A 14,447-nucleotide genomic window follows, 5' to 3' on the forward strand; every position below is an offset into this window, starting at 1 on the left:
CTCTGAAGGTAATAGCAAATATCTAATTGACTTTAATTGGTATGAAGTGCATCCTTTAAAAAAGAAATCGTAATGCGAATGTAAAAGATGAATGCTGAAGTACATGCTCTCTCTCCATCTCTCTCTCTTTCTCTTAATACAAAATCATATACTGGAGGAACGTAGCCTGCAATGACTCACGCTGACATTTTGACTCTCAGGTACTTTGTGCTGAAGATTTCTGCAGGGATTGAATATCCTGGTGAAATTCGGTGGCCTTTGGCACTGGCTCTCTTTCTGGCTTGGGCAATTGTCTATGCCTCCCTGGCTAAAGGAATAAAGACATCAGGAAAAGTAAGAGAATGTCTTTCTTTAGACCAGGGGTGGGCAACCTTGGGCCGAGGGGCCAAATCTGGCCCTCCGGGGGTCCACAGATGACCATGCCCACTTCCCTTGGCCCCACCCCTTCCCCCTAACCACTGATCATTTAGTGGTTTCCTGGCTTCTGTTCAGTTTTTCCACCTTCTAAAAAGTTGAAAACCTTTCCTAAGGGTTTGTTACTGTCAGTAAAAGCTTTAAATTACAATATGCTGGAATTTTTTTTTTTGGTCATTTTGGCCCCATGCTTTTGTCTTTGTCCCCCCGCTCCCCAGAACGTGGCACCTGACAGCATCACCAAAATTGAATTTGGCCCTTGGGCTGAAAGAGGTTCCCCACCCCTGCTTTAAACTATTCTTAGTCATAACTCAGGAATTATGTATTGTATTACTGAATACCTAAATATTCTTGGAATATTTAGACTGCAATCCTATACATACTTACCTGGGACTAAGTCCATTGAACTGAGTGGGACTTACATCTGAGTAGATGTGGATAGGATTGCACTGTTAATAGCTTGTTGAGGAATGTGATGGCAGGATGGTACTTGTCAGTTTGCATGGTAGCTCAAGAAAAGTTGTTGAGATAAACATTTTTCATTTTCAAATATTAATATGCATATTTGTTAAGTTTTTAGGCACAGCCCATTTTTCATATGTGGGCCTCTTCTGGCATGCTTTCTATATTCCCTGTGCTGTCAGGATGAAGAATATTGGATGGCGTTCCAAAAGGCTAACACAAATGTGCTGTGTATGATTACTTTATTCAGTGATTAAAAAAACACAACCCCTACTGGTTTAAGACCAGAGTTAAGCAATCTCACATTGGCTTAAGTGCCACAAAGTCAGGAAATTGGAAGTGAAGACATCCTCAGTAATAATGTTTTGTGATGCTTACAACTTAGCCTCCATGCACTCACACGTTTCCTTGGTCTTTCTGGCCCAAATCCAAATGGGGAGGATGAAGTGCCTGGGACCAGCAAAATGACCCACATTGTCTGGTCCTGTCTTGCTTTATGTTTTGCTTTATGTGTTGCAGTCCAATTTGGAGGGCACCAGGTTGGGGAAGGCTGGTTTAACCTCTCCTGCCAACTACTTATATAAACCACAGACAGGCATGGGAGGATTCCTTTAGCAATACGGTAAAGCTCAGATGCTTCATAATGTCAGACATAAAGATTCTAAAATCCTGGGTAGTTTCCATGGATAGAAGAAGCTGCCCTTTGCAGACAGTCACCTTCCATGTGTGGAGAGTAACAAAAATAGCGAGGGTGGAGCTAGCAGACACATTCCTGCTTCCCTGCCCTTCCATGTAGGCTTACCTGTGAGCAGAATGACTGAACAGGGCTAGACTCTCACAACCATCTTAATAAGTGTAACTTGTATGTTGAACACACATTTAGTATAATTTATGAAAACCCCTAGTGTGAGACATGATCCTTGCATGGCCTTTTCCTACCACATAGAAATGAACAGCAAAGACTGGGGTCTTCACACTGTCTTTCTACCTTTGGAAAGTCAGCAAATGGTCCCAGTCCCCATATTTCATTTACCTACCATGTGGAAGGGAAGGTCGGGGCCCTTGTGATGCATTTCTGCTTTCAGAAAGGTGTTGTGCATTCTAGCACACACACCCCACTCCCTGAGGATCAACTACATGTTACTTTTCTGAAATCATGCAGACAGTGCTCAAATCCTTGAGCGTTGTGCTGTCTGCAGAGTTGCTAACCACTGTAATGGCAACCCTTGCAGATGGAGGCTTTTAAATGTTCCCTTTACCAATGGAGGAGCAACTGTGGAAGCAGAAGCAATCACATCAGTCAGTATACCTCAGAAGGACTCTTAGAGGATTGCTATTCTAAATAAGTGCCTGCTGTTCCCAGTAACAGATCACTCCATTGTACAAAAAAATTTAGATTGATTTTCATGAATTCTACACTGATTTAATTATACTTGACTACATTGGGAGTCAAGGGCCCTGTTTCCACGACACTGGAAAGAGAAGAGAAGAGTGGCTCACCCGTATTTTTGTAGGAGCTGCTTTTGGTCTGGGCAGGGCTCCACGAGGGTGTACATTGCACCATTCTAAGTGGCTTCACATAACTTACTTGCAGGTGGGGTGGGGGTTGGAGTGAACGTCATCTAAATGGCAGGGGCTGCTCAACCAATAAGAGAGGCTGCCCTGCCCCCCTGCTCCGGGCTCCGAAATGAAGGTGTAAAGTAGTTACTTCCCCTTGTGTACATTTGTAAGACAAGCCTCCCAACGAGCCCCAAGCCTCTTTGAGCGCAATGGGTATTACTTCTGAGTAGACACACATATGCTTGTGCTGGGAAAGAACTGGGGGTAGAACACAGGGATGGGAAACCATCCCCCTTTCTAACCAGACCGGTACTGCACAGGATCTCTACAACGAAGCTGTGAATTAGTTACTTCCTAAGGCAATAAAGAAAACAATGGAGAATTGGAGCCTCGAGATCGTGCTTAACTGCCCTTAGGGAATTGGGCTTTAAACTGTGCCATGTCAATTGAGGGGGATCTCTGTAAGTACTGATCTGGGCATTCATAGGGCAGGCCTCATTGACCACATGGGGAGTTACTTCTGAGGAGACACTAACTGGTTTGTGCAGGGACAGGAAACACACAAGAAACACCCCTTGACCAGGGTCACGGTGAAAGGCACACTCCTGGGCAGGGCTAGCACACCCGAGGTCAAAGTGGGGGTTGGGGCACACAGCAACTATACCAGGGAGAACCCGACTTGAGGAAAAGAACCAGACTTTAAGCAGTTTCAAGAAATCCATTTTTTTCCCTCATGAGCTCTGGGGTGGCTGCTGGATGGCCACAACGTCATGTATCCCTCATGACCTCAACATGCAGCCAGCTCATAGTAAATCGCTGGTGGAAACACCCCCAAGGTGTGATTGTGACTACATTGGTAGTCAGGCATAAGACTGGGATATGCTTTTTATGTTTTTATCCTCAAGGATTTCACTCTTAAATAAGCAAATGCTAGATATACATACAGTTATTGTTCATGTTACATATCTCAAAGACTTGCTGTTTTACTTCTTGTAGTTCTGCACAGATAGCAACGTTTTAGACAATGATCCTGTTATCTCAGTAGGTTTCTCAGATTTTCATTGGCCAGTATCACTGGCTCTGTGTAATTATTTGAAATTATTTGTTGTAGACAGTGAGGAAATGATGTTACTTCTATGATTAAACCATATGAATAATTGTTTGTCTCTGTGTGGTCTCTTTAGGTGGTGTACTTTACTGCTACTTTCCCTTATGTAGTGCTTATCATCTTACTCATCAGAGGAGTAACTCTGCCTGGAGCTGGTGCTGGAATGTGGTACTTCATCACACCTAAGTGGGAGAAACTAAGTGATGCTATGGTGGGCTTATTATTCCAGTTATAACACTAATAGGGTGAATAACTCATACAGTTTTATTATTTGCTGTGTGTTAAAAAGCATACATTACAGATACAATTTCAACTGTATGCAACCTTGTGAATGTGTGTTCTTAGTATGCTTAGATTTTAATAAGATTAGTCTGTGTCTCCTTTGGTACATTGCTCCATTTGTTTTGGTAGCAACAACTACGCATGCAAGGAGGTACAACATAGCACTACAAATACGGGATTATTCCCAAGCTAGGTCTGCACCGTATCTATTTTCTGTGCTGGAGGGAATGGAGGATCTCACTCCCAGAAAGCAAAAACAACAAAGGGTCTTGTGGCACCTTAAAGACTAACTAATTTATTATGACATAAGCTTTTGCGGACTACAGTCCACTTCATCAGATGAGTACACATAGTGATCAGCTCACCAACTCAAGGATGTCTGTTTTATCATCCAGCAACTGTTTTGTGAAGGCCCAGTGTACATATGGCAATTATCACTGTCTGCACTTCCTGCATTTTAGTTCTCCCTAATTTCACTGTTTACAATTTCCACTGCCCCAGAACTGTGTGTGAGTGTGTGTGTGTGTGTGCGCGCGTGCGCGCACACACACACACACACACACACACACGGAACTCAGGAAATCATTTCATGCATCTGATAAGTGGACTGTAGTCTACTAAAGTTTATGCCATAATAAATTTGTTAGTCTTTAAGGTGCCACAAGATTATTCACTGTTTTTGCTGCAAAAGACACCCAGTATAGTGCTCACCTGATTGCTTGTCGGGTTCTAGTGCAAATCTCTCCCTAACCAGTGGTGTCTGTATTACATCAGAACTGCCTGGCTAGTTCAGACCAATGTTCCAGTATTATGGTTCTAAATATATATATATATATATATATATATATATATATATATAATTTCTATACTGATCAATAGCTGAAGCTCTCTCAATAGCAAACTATCTTCCCTGAATTTGACTAATCCTTTTTTAAAAGGCACCAAGGCTAGTGTCCATTATCACATTTTGTAGTAGTAAGGTAATTACCGCATTGTGTGAAGAAGTACTTCCTTATGTCAGTATGTGCAACTTACATTATGCAAACAAGAAAGAGGGAGGGGTTAAGAACAGAAATAAGTCATGGTACAACCTTTTATGGCATAGCCCTTACAACATGGCTTACATAAAATAGTCATAAAACAACATTAGATACGATCCAAACCCTTTTTTTTAGAACAACAGCAGAATAAAAGCCAATAGACTGGCTAGGATCAGTCTCTAAAGAAATCCACATAGAACAGTTTTAAAACAATTTCAGACCAGCAGCAACATAAGACTGTTTCAAAAAGATACCTGAATCAAATGGTTTTTTTTAAAATCTGTGTGAAGGCCTGTACTGTTAGGGCCATATGTAAAATAGTTAGAAAGGAATTCCACAATTGGGGAAGAGATGCAGTGCACAGCTTTTTCTGTGGGTGAGTACTTTGGGAGGTGAGGTGAAGCTTTGTATGAATCCAATTAGGGTGGGTTTTTTTAGTATAACTCTTCTCTTGTGGCACACTGTTTGGGTATTGCTGCCCTAGTCCAACCTGATACACCAAGGTTACAATCTTAAGCAGAGTCCCAGAGACTTTCTACACAAGACTTTTATTGTGTACTCGTAATTCCTAAGTTATGGTAGTTTGTGGGCCCATTACATGACATAGTCATCCTCCAGGGCCTCTCCTGTGCTTAGCAACAATTACAAGTTCATTGCTCCAAAATCTGTTCTAGATGTGGAGCGGGTTAAAAATATTGCAAATAGAAAATTAACAATTCTTGCAAGTTTTTTTTTCCCTAACGAGGAAAGTCTAGTATTCTTTCTGAATGGCATTATAGAAACCTGGTGTGTTTGTGCAATTTCACTGTACTACAGCACCACCTAGTGGTTGTGTAATGGAACATATAGAAAGGCAGAGAAAGAAAAAGACACAGGTAAAGGAGCCGACTGTAATCCCTCAAAGAATCCGGAAGCAAGAAGCCTTGGTAAAGGTGCAGGTTAAAAGCCTCATGTGGAAAAGCCTCCAGAGCAATAAGGGGTTAAATAAGTTCCAGTTACTATGCATAGGAGTGAGATGTTATTTCCCTATAGCTATCAGAGTTTAGAGTACATTAATGCAGTTCTGTGCATTTGCACAGAAAATGTGCATTTTCAGTGGTATGCAGTCACCAATGTTACCTTTTAAAAGATAGTAGAAAAGCAGGTCAGGAGGAGCTGGGATGGGTCAGAAAATACTTTACTGAAGGAGCAGGTCTCAAGGAAAAGCTTAGAGGAGGAAATGAAAGCAGCTAGAGACACACAGGGGAATGAGATGGAGGCAGGGATGTGCACTTAAAAGACAAGATAAGGAGCTGAAATATAGCTAGAAGAGTTCTGGTTCTGATTAGACCTAATCAGTAGCACATGCTGTACCTGTGAAAGAAGTCCATAAGATCTGTAATACGGTGGATACTTGTTATGTCACTGTGGATATTTTACAAACTATCTTGTGTAGATGGGACAAATGTTTCCTAAGCTCAAAACTATGGAATTTTGCCTTCAGTTTATTCTGTCTGTAAATGTCCCCATTTACAGCTACAAATTAAAGCTACAATTTAATTTAATTTAATGTATGGGCATTCAAATAATATAAATTAAATAATTTAGAATCACTGGATTGATGTATACATGGATGACACAATATGCTGCTGTCAGCATTCAATCTGATTCAAAGTCTGTGCTCTTATGCACACAAGACATTCCTGTGCATTAATTTTTAAGTGATTTGACCAAACCACTCCACATACACATGCATGAATTGTCACTTCATATTGAAATGTAATGGGGAATCTTTGCAGATGGAACAGCTTTGTGTGTGCATCAGATAATTCAGCAACTGCTAGATCAGAGTTTCATGGTTTGCTCTTGGTTACAGGCTGCTGAATTGGTTAGTTAGGCATTCATTTAGTTGTGTACCTTTGTGCAGCCTAATTCTAAACAGAAGCTACAGAGACTGAAAGAAAATTAAAATCTACTTGGGTTATTGCTATCGACCACTAGTATCAGGTCAGAAATAGGTAGATACTCTCATTGGTGTTGTTATCCATGTCCGGGTAACATCTGGATTAGACTACTGTAATGAGTTGCATGTGGAGCTGCCTTTGAAGATGACTTGGAAACTTCAATGGGTCCAAAATATGGCAGTTAGATTACTGACTGGAACTGGCTATGTGGAATGTATCTCAGCATCTCTATTTCTGTATATCTGGGGGTACGATTCAAAGTACTAGCTTTGGCTGTAACATAACTTCATGGTTTGAAGCCTGAGTATCTAAAGGACTTTCTTCCTCCCTATGAACCTTTCCGATTGTTAAGATAATCTTTATAGACCCTTCTCTGGTTACTCCTGCGTTTGGAAGTTAGGCAAGTGGTGACCAGCTGTGAAAGTTCTTCCCCAGAGAAGTTTGCCTGGAACCCATCCTGATGTGTTTTAGGCACTGGGTTTAAAAAGCAGTTGTACTGTATTGTTATACTGTGGTTTTAATGCTTTATATATTTTATATTGTTTTATTGTGTGCTCTGTGGTTTTAATTTTTGTGAACTGCCCAGAGAGCTTCGGCTATTGGGCGGTATAGAAATGAAATGAATAAATAAAAAAATAAAAAAATAAAAAAATAAAAAAATTAAGCAGTTTTACTTGCTTGAGCTTTGAATTAATTTTGATATTGATGTTTTATCTGTTTTATGTAGTCGTATAGATTTATTTTTCTTATTGATTTATTAACATACTGCATTTTTGTATTGCATGATTGTTTCAGTGATGTTTTTATATTATTTTATTTCAAAGCTGCACTGGGAATTGTTTGTTCAAATTAAAAGGCAAGATAAAAATACCTGAAATAAATAAACACTTTTATTTGGAAGTAAAATTAATTAACCCCAGGGTAAATGCTATTTAACTGTAACTTGTATAAGCATAGGAAGTAATATATATCCCCAAATTGGACAGATGCCTCCATTTTGAAAAGATATGAATAGCATTAATACAATCTTTGCTTTTCTTGTAATTTTAAGACTTCCCAATGAGTTGGATTTGCACTCAGACCAATGTTTAACAATAACAGCCAAAATAATTTCACTTTGGCTTTGCCCACTGCCAACAGTCCCATAAGGGAATGAGGCTTTTGACAGGAAAAAGGTTGCCCACCCCTGCTAGAATATATGGATACCAGGGCTTGATCAGCGGTCACCATTTATCAGGGCTAGAATATCTCACTTATCAGTGCTGGCTGAAGACATTTTGCTGTTTGAAGAGAAGCACTCCTGCTAGATCCAATATTCTAAAAAGCCTCAGTACCACCACTCAAAAATCAGTTCCTGCCTTTAGCTGTTCACCTAAATTTTTCTGTGCCTGCTCCACCCTGCTGTATGGTTTGGCTGGCTAACCATGCCAAATGTATGAATTACAGTTTGTTGAAGCCGACGGTAATTTTCTCCAATTGATTTTTTTTTTAGGTGTGGAAAGATGCTGCCACTCAAATATTTTTCTCTTTGTCTGCTGCATGGGGTGGCCTGATCACTCTGTCTTCCTATAACAAATTTCATAACAACCTATACAGGTAAGTAGTATTAATTCAGCAAAACCAATGACTGCAGTGATTGAGTGACAAAGTTGATTTCAGAAATACATGGAACTAGGGATGTAAGGGTCTTCTATAATCTACTCCATTTGTGTTTTCTGGATTGTCAGGCGCTATCCACTCTGTCGTCTGCTCATTGACAGATGTGGATTTTTTCCCCTTCTGGAAAAGTACACAAAAAAATCAGTCAGAAGTTATGGAACTTTCATTGGTATGTAACATGTTGCATACTTTTCTGAGGTCAGCGTAGAGCATACCAAAAAAGAAAGAAAAAGATTGTTTAACCTCACAGGCTGAAGAGAGATCAAAGATGAGCTTTCCCCCCCTTTTTCTTACACAAAAACAGCATGTACATTACTGTAGTTTTACACAATTTTGTATGACCAAAGTTACATACAGTTCCAGAAAGTTTAAAAAAAAAATGGTCTGCAAGTCTGTTTGACTCCGAAAAGCTGGTCCTCTACAGATTCATAGAAATCCAGTGTCATTTTAATCTATTGTAGATTTTGCCAACATCCCTACCTGGAACTAATGTAGGCACTTACCAGTTAGAGTGTTTATGTTTAAAAAAACATAATTAGAGTTATCATTGGACCCAAATTATTCAAGACAGTCAGACCATAGAAAGAAGCCAACTGGATAATTTGTCCCAATTTGTACGGACGTGATAAACCCAATTAGTAATAGAATGAGAACTAATCTCCGCAGTCAAAGCCATCACATAGTACCATTAATTCAAATGGTGGAGAGAAAATTACATGCTACTTGATGTTTGGGGTGACGGGGAATAACTTCTTGTACATAGAATTTTAGCATTGTAACATAAAGTTGGTGTGTCCCTCATGTATCCTAAAAGGCAGCTCATAGTGGAAGTAGTATCTGTGGAGAGGCTAGGGATGGCAGAGAATTCCGCCACGGATCTCGGTGAGGCCGAATGCCAGTGCATTCGGCCCCCCAAACTCTGTGGTGGAATGGCCTGCCACCCCCCGCCCCCCCGTGGATCCCCCCTGGGACGAGACGTACCTGGGGCGGATCTTCCGGGTGGCAGCAGCTGCAGTGGCCGGTCTTCTGACCGGCTGCCGCCGCCGCCACCACCATTTCCAGTGTTAAAAAAAAAAAAAAGGACGTGATAGGCTACGTAAAGATTTACGTAGCCTATCATGGCTAGGTTAAAAAAAAACGATGTGATAGGCTACGTAAATCTTTACGTAGCCTATCACGTCTGACTTTAAAACAACAACAACACGCATGTACAAAAATGGTGGCGGCTATGGCAGCCACCATTTGCATTCCTTATTTTGGCCTGCCTTAGTCTACGTAAATATTTACGTAGACTAAGACGGGCCAAAATAAGGAATGCAAATGGTGGCGGCCGTAGCCGCCGCCATTTGCGTGCGCGCGTTTTTGTTGTTTTTTTAAAGTCAGACGTGATAGGCTACGTAAAGATTTACGTAGCCTATCACGGCTGACTACAGGGACGCAAACGGTGGTGGCTATGGCCGCCGCCATTTGCGTCCCTGTTAGCCAGCGGCTGGATGTCTGGCTGCTGGTGGAGCCGGCCGGTGGCTCTGTGGAATCCCTGTGGAGCGGAGCTGGCTGGCCAGGATTCTGGGGGGGAGGCGCAGAGCGCCTCCCCCCCAGTGAGGATTCCGGAGGGAGGGACGGAGTGCCTCCCCCCCCCAGCGGAACCCAGCGGAGCCAGGTAAGGCCAATTTCATACATCCCTAGGAGAGGCAGGCCCTGAAGGCCAAGGAGAGTTCTGAAAATAAGAAAGTCTGTCAGGAAGAAGCCACAGGCAGGGAGTTTTTGAAGTTGTATAGCATTCTGTATGTAACCACCCTCATAATCTTAAGTGGTACAGTCCAGGAAAGCCTGCACCGCATGCATATTTCTGAACATGTTGGACCTGAAAGTTTTGCTTGGCTTAACTGTGGCTGATTCTGTGGCTACTAAAACTATGGCATCATTTTTCATCATCAAGCAGCCTAATCCTAAAACACAGTTGACTTCAGGTATAGAAACAGTCTATCATCTGTGATTTAGGGCCTCAAACCCATTACACTCATGGGGTTGGTGTGTCCTACTTCCTGTTGAATGCTTGCCCTAATTAAAAACAGGCCAGGTTGAAAAGCAATCTAGGGAATTGTCAAGAACCAGGGATAGCAGCCTGAAATACAGCACAAGCCTAATCTCTGTTGAAGAAAGCCTTGAGATTTAGAAATAGGTCAGAATCCAACGGTGATAAGCACTCTGTATTAGCAAAGGTAATCTGCAGTTTCCACTGCTACTATTGCTATATCACTAGCAAGGTGATTATTCCTGCAGTTGCATTAACACCAAGTTCAGATTAAGAAAAATTCTCCAAGGTCCTAAAGACAGAAAATTTGATTAAAATTGATAATTTCCTATGGAGCTCGGAAGAAACAGACAGATTGGGCCTCTTTTTTTCCTTCTCCCTCCCTCTCATGAATTTATGTTAATTCCATTTTTGTTTTTCTTTATTTAATACATTTCTCCTTCACCTGTTTCACTATTGGAAAGCTTAAAAAATAAGTCAAATCAACAAACTCAACAACAGGAAGAAATAATATGTGCACAAGAGGGAGATTTGGGAAGCGAGATACAAATGAAAATGTGTTTGATGTTTTTTCTGCAGTAGTTGCTGTTGCTGAAAAGATATGACTGTGTTCAGTTTTAAGTTTTTGTGGCTCTGTCCCATTTTTTCTAGGTGCACATATTACTTCTTTCAATCTGGGCTACAGTGAGAGCAAAACTAGACGCAATGCTAATCGTGTAGCTGAGGCTTGTTTTGTTTTTCTACTGTTAGTGTAAGTATAGGAAAGGAAAGGAAAGGAACGGATCCTCCTGTGCAAGCACCGAGTCATTGCTGACTCCTAGAGGGACACCGCTTACGCTGGCATTTTCATGGCAGACTATAGCGGGGTGGTTTGCCATTGCCTTCCCCAGTCATGACGACCTTTCCCCCAGCAAACTGGGTACTCATTTTACCGACCTCGGAAGGATGGAAGGCTGAGTCGACTATCTGCTCCTTCTTAGCTGCTGTTCTCTTTTATCTCTTTTATATTCTTTTAAACTGTTGTATATTTTATATCTTAATATTTTAATATGTGCCTGGGAGGACTATTGGACAACTCAGGGGGTGGGGGAGGTGCCACCATAACTGTGGTCACGGGCAGGGGGAGGTATGGCGTTGGGGGATTAACAGGCCAGCTGAGGAGAAGAGGGGCTAGACACCTTACAGCTGTCCCCTCTTCTGGTTCTTCCCCCAACCTGATGGTTCCTGGCAGCCTTACCAGTCTGCCCTCGGGTCTGGTGGTGCTGCTGCTGAATGCCAGATCGGCCCAAAATAAGACCTCCCTCATCCATGATTTGATTGTGGATGAGGGGGCTGACCTGGCATGTATTACTGAGACCTGGGTGGGGGAACTGGGAGGGGTCACTCTCTCCCAGCTGTGCCCTCCTGGGTACTCAGTGCAGCACCAACACCGACTTGAGGGTCGGGGAGGGGGGGTTGCCGTGGTCTATAGGAATTCAATCTCCCTCTCCAGGCTTCCTGCTCATTCGAGTGCAGATCTTGAGTGTCTGTACCTTGTGTTGGGTACCCGGGACAGATTAGGGATTCTGTTGGTGTACCGCCCACCCCGCTGCCCATCGGACTCCCTGCCTGAGCTGACGGAGGTGGTCTCGGACTTGGTGTTGAGGACCCCCAGGATGATGGTCCTGGGGGATCTCAACTTCCATGCCGAGGCCGCTGTATCCGGGGCGGCTCAGGACTTCATGGCCGCCATGACGACCATGGGGCTGTCCCAACATGTCATCGGCCCAACGCATATAAAAGGACACATGCTTGATCTGGTTTTCTCAACTGGGCAGGAGGATGGTGATCTGAAAGTAGAGGAATTAACATCTGTCCCTTTGTCATGGTCAGATCACTTCCTGCTGAGGTTTAGACTTCTGGCGGCCTTTCCCCTCTGCAAGGGTGGGGGACCTATTAAAATGGTCCACCTGCGGAGATTAATGGATTCCGATGGATTCCAGAGGGCTCTGGGGGATTTTCCTGCTGGTATGGCTGGTGCTCCTGTCGAAGCCCAGGTCGCTCTGTGGAAGGCAGAGATGACTCGGGCGGTTGACACGATCGCACCCAAGCGCCCTCTCCCTCTGAGCAGAGCCCGGCCAGCTCCTTGATATACACCTGAGCTGAGGGCAATGAAGCAAGAGGGGAGACGGCTAGAACGCAGGTGGAGGAAAACTTGTGCTGAGTCTGACCGAACACAGGTAAGAGCCCACTATCGAGCCTACTCTGTGGCGGTGAGGGTGGCAAAGAGGCAGTTCTTTTCCATCAGCATTGCATCTTCTCAGTGTCGCCCGGCGGAGCTTTTCCGAGTGGTTCGTGGCCTGTTACATTCTGGGCCAGGGAGAGAGACGGTGGAACCCTCGGTAGCACGCTGTGACGAGTTTACGCGGCACTTTGAGGATAAAGTCACTCAGATTCGTCATGAATTGGACACCACGATTAATGCAGTTCCATTGGTAGAAGCGTTCAGAGCACCGTCTGGTCCAGTTTTATTGGATGAGTTTCAGTTACTGAGGCCTGAGGATGCGGACAAGGTGCTTGGCCAAGTCCGATCAACCACTTGTGTGCTTGACCCTTGCCCTTCATGGCTTATTAAATCAAACAAGGAGGGGTTGTCTGGCTGGGTCCAGGAGGTTGTAAATTCCTCCTTGAGAGAGGGAGTGGTGCCTGCCGCTTTAAAAGAGGCAGTAATTAGACCACTCCTGAAAAAGCCTAACCTGGACCCAGAGGATGTTAACAATTATAGGCCAGTGGCCAACATCCCCTTCCTGGGCAAGGTGCTTGAGCGGGTGGTTGTAGGACAGCTCCAGGCACTCTTGAATGAAACGGATTATCTAGATCCATTTCAATCGGGCTTCAGGCCTGGTTTTGGAACGGAAACTGCCTTGGTCGCCCTGTGGGATGACCTCTGCCGGGAGAGGGACAGGGGGAGTGTGACCCTGTTGATTCTCCTGGACCCTTCAGCGGCTTTCGATACCATCGACCATGGTATCCTTCTGGATAGGTTGTCTGGGTTGGGAGTTGGAGGCACTGCACTACAGTGGTTCCGCTCCTACTTGGATGGCCGATTCCAGAAGGTGGTGCTGGGGGATTATTGCTCTGTGCCATGGAAATTGTGCCATGGGGTTCCACAGGGCTCTATTCTATCCCCCATGCTGTTTAACATCTACATGAAACCGCTGGGGGAGGTTATCCGGAGGTGTGGGCTGAGGTGCCATCAATATGCGGATGACACCCAGCTCTACCTCTCTTTCTCATCAAAACCAGGTGAGGCAGTGGCTATTCTGAACCAGTGCCTGGGCACGGTAATGGACTGGATGAGGGCTAATAAACTGAAACTCAATCCAGACAAGACGGAGGTACTGTTAGTGGGTGGTTCGTCTGCCCAGCTAGGTGATATTCAACCTGTTCTGGAGGGGGTTGCACTCCCCCGAAAGGATCAGGTTCGTAGTTTGGGGGTGCTCTTGGATCCAGAACTGTCACTTGAGGCACAGGTGAACTCAGTGGCACGGAGCACTTTTTATCAGCTTAGGCTGGTATACCAACTATGCCCTTATCTGGACAGAGATAGCCTAGCTACAGTTATCCATGCTCTGATAACTTCTCGTCTGCATTACTGCAATGCGTTATACGTGGGGCTGCCTTTGAAAACGGTCCGGAAACTTCAGCTGGTCCAAAATAGGGCAGCAAGATTGTTAACAGGGACTGGCCTGCGAGCTCATATTACGCCAGTACTTTTCCAGCTGCACTGGCTGCCAGTCCATTTCCGGGCCCGATTCAAAGTGCTGGTGTTAACATTCAAAGCCCTTAACGGCTTGGGGCCAGGTTACCTGAAGTATCGCCTCCTCCCATATGTGCCTGCCCGGACCTTAAGATCATCATCAGCGGCCCTTCTCCGTGAGCCCCTGCCAAAGGAAGTGAGGCAG

At 43.9% G+C, this 14,447-nt stretch overlaps 1 protein-coding gene across 1 annotated transcript in view; it reads left to right on the forward strand.

The window, feature by feature from the left end:
- Nucleotides 1-14,447, forward strand: part of SLC6A5 (solute carrier family 6 member 5) — a 93,223-nt gene that overhangs the window by 24,375 nt on the left and 54,401 nt on the right. The window contains exons 6-8 of the mRNA XM_084849761.1: nt 201-333; nt 3,621-3,755; nt 8,302-8,405. Coding sequence (XP_084705887.1) covers nt 201-333; nt 3,621-3,755; nt 8,302-8,405 — 372 coding nt within the window. The remainder of the gene's footprint in view (nt 1-200; nt 334-3,620; nt 3,756-8,301; nt 8,406-14,447) is intronic.

Source organism: Heloderma suspectum, chromosome 1, assembly GCF_057233095.1.
Source record: "Heloderma suspectum isolate Gila_16-S chromosome 1, 16-S_ref, whole genome shotgun sequence".
Classification (NCBI taxonomy): Eukaryota; Metazoa; Chordata; class Lepidosauria; order Squamata; family Helodermatidae; genus Heloderma; species Heloderma suspectum.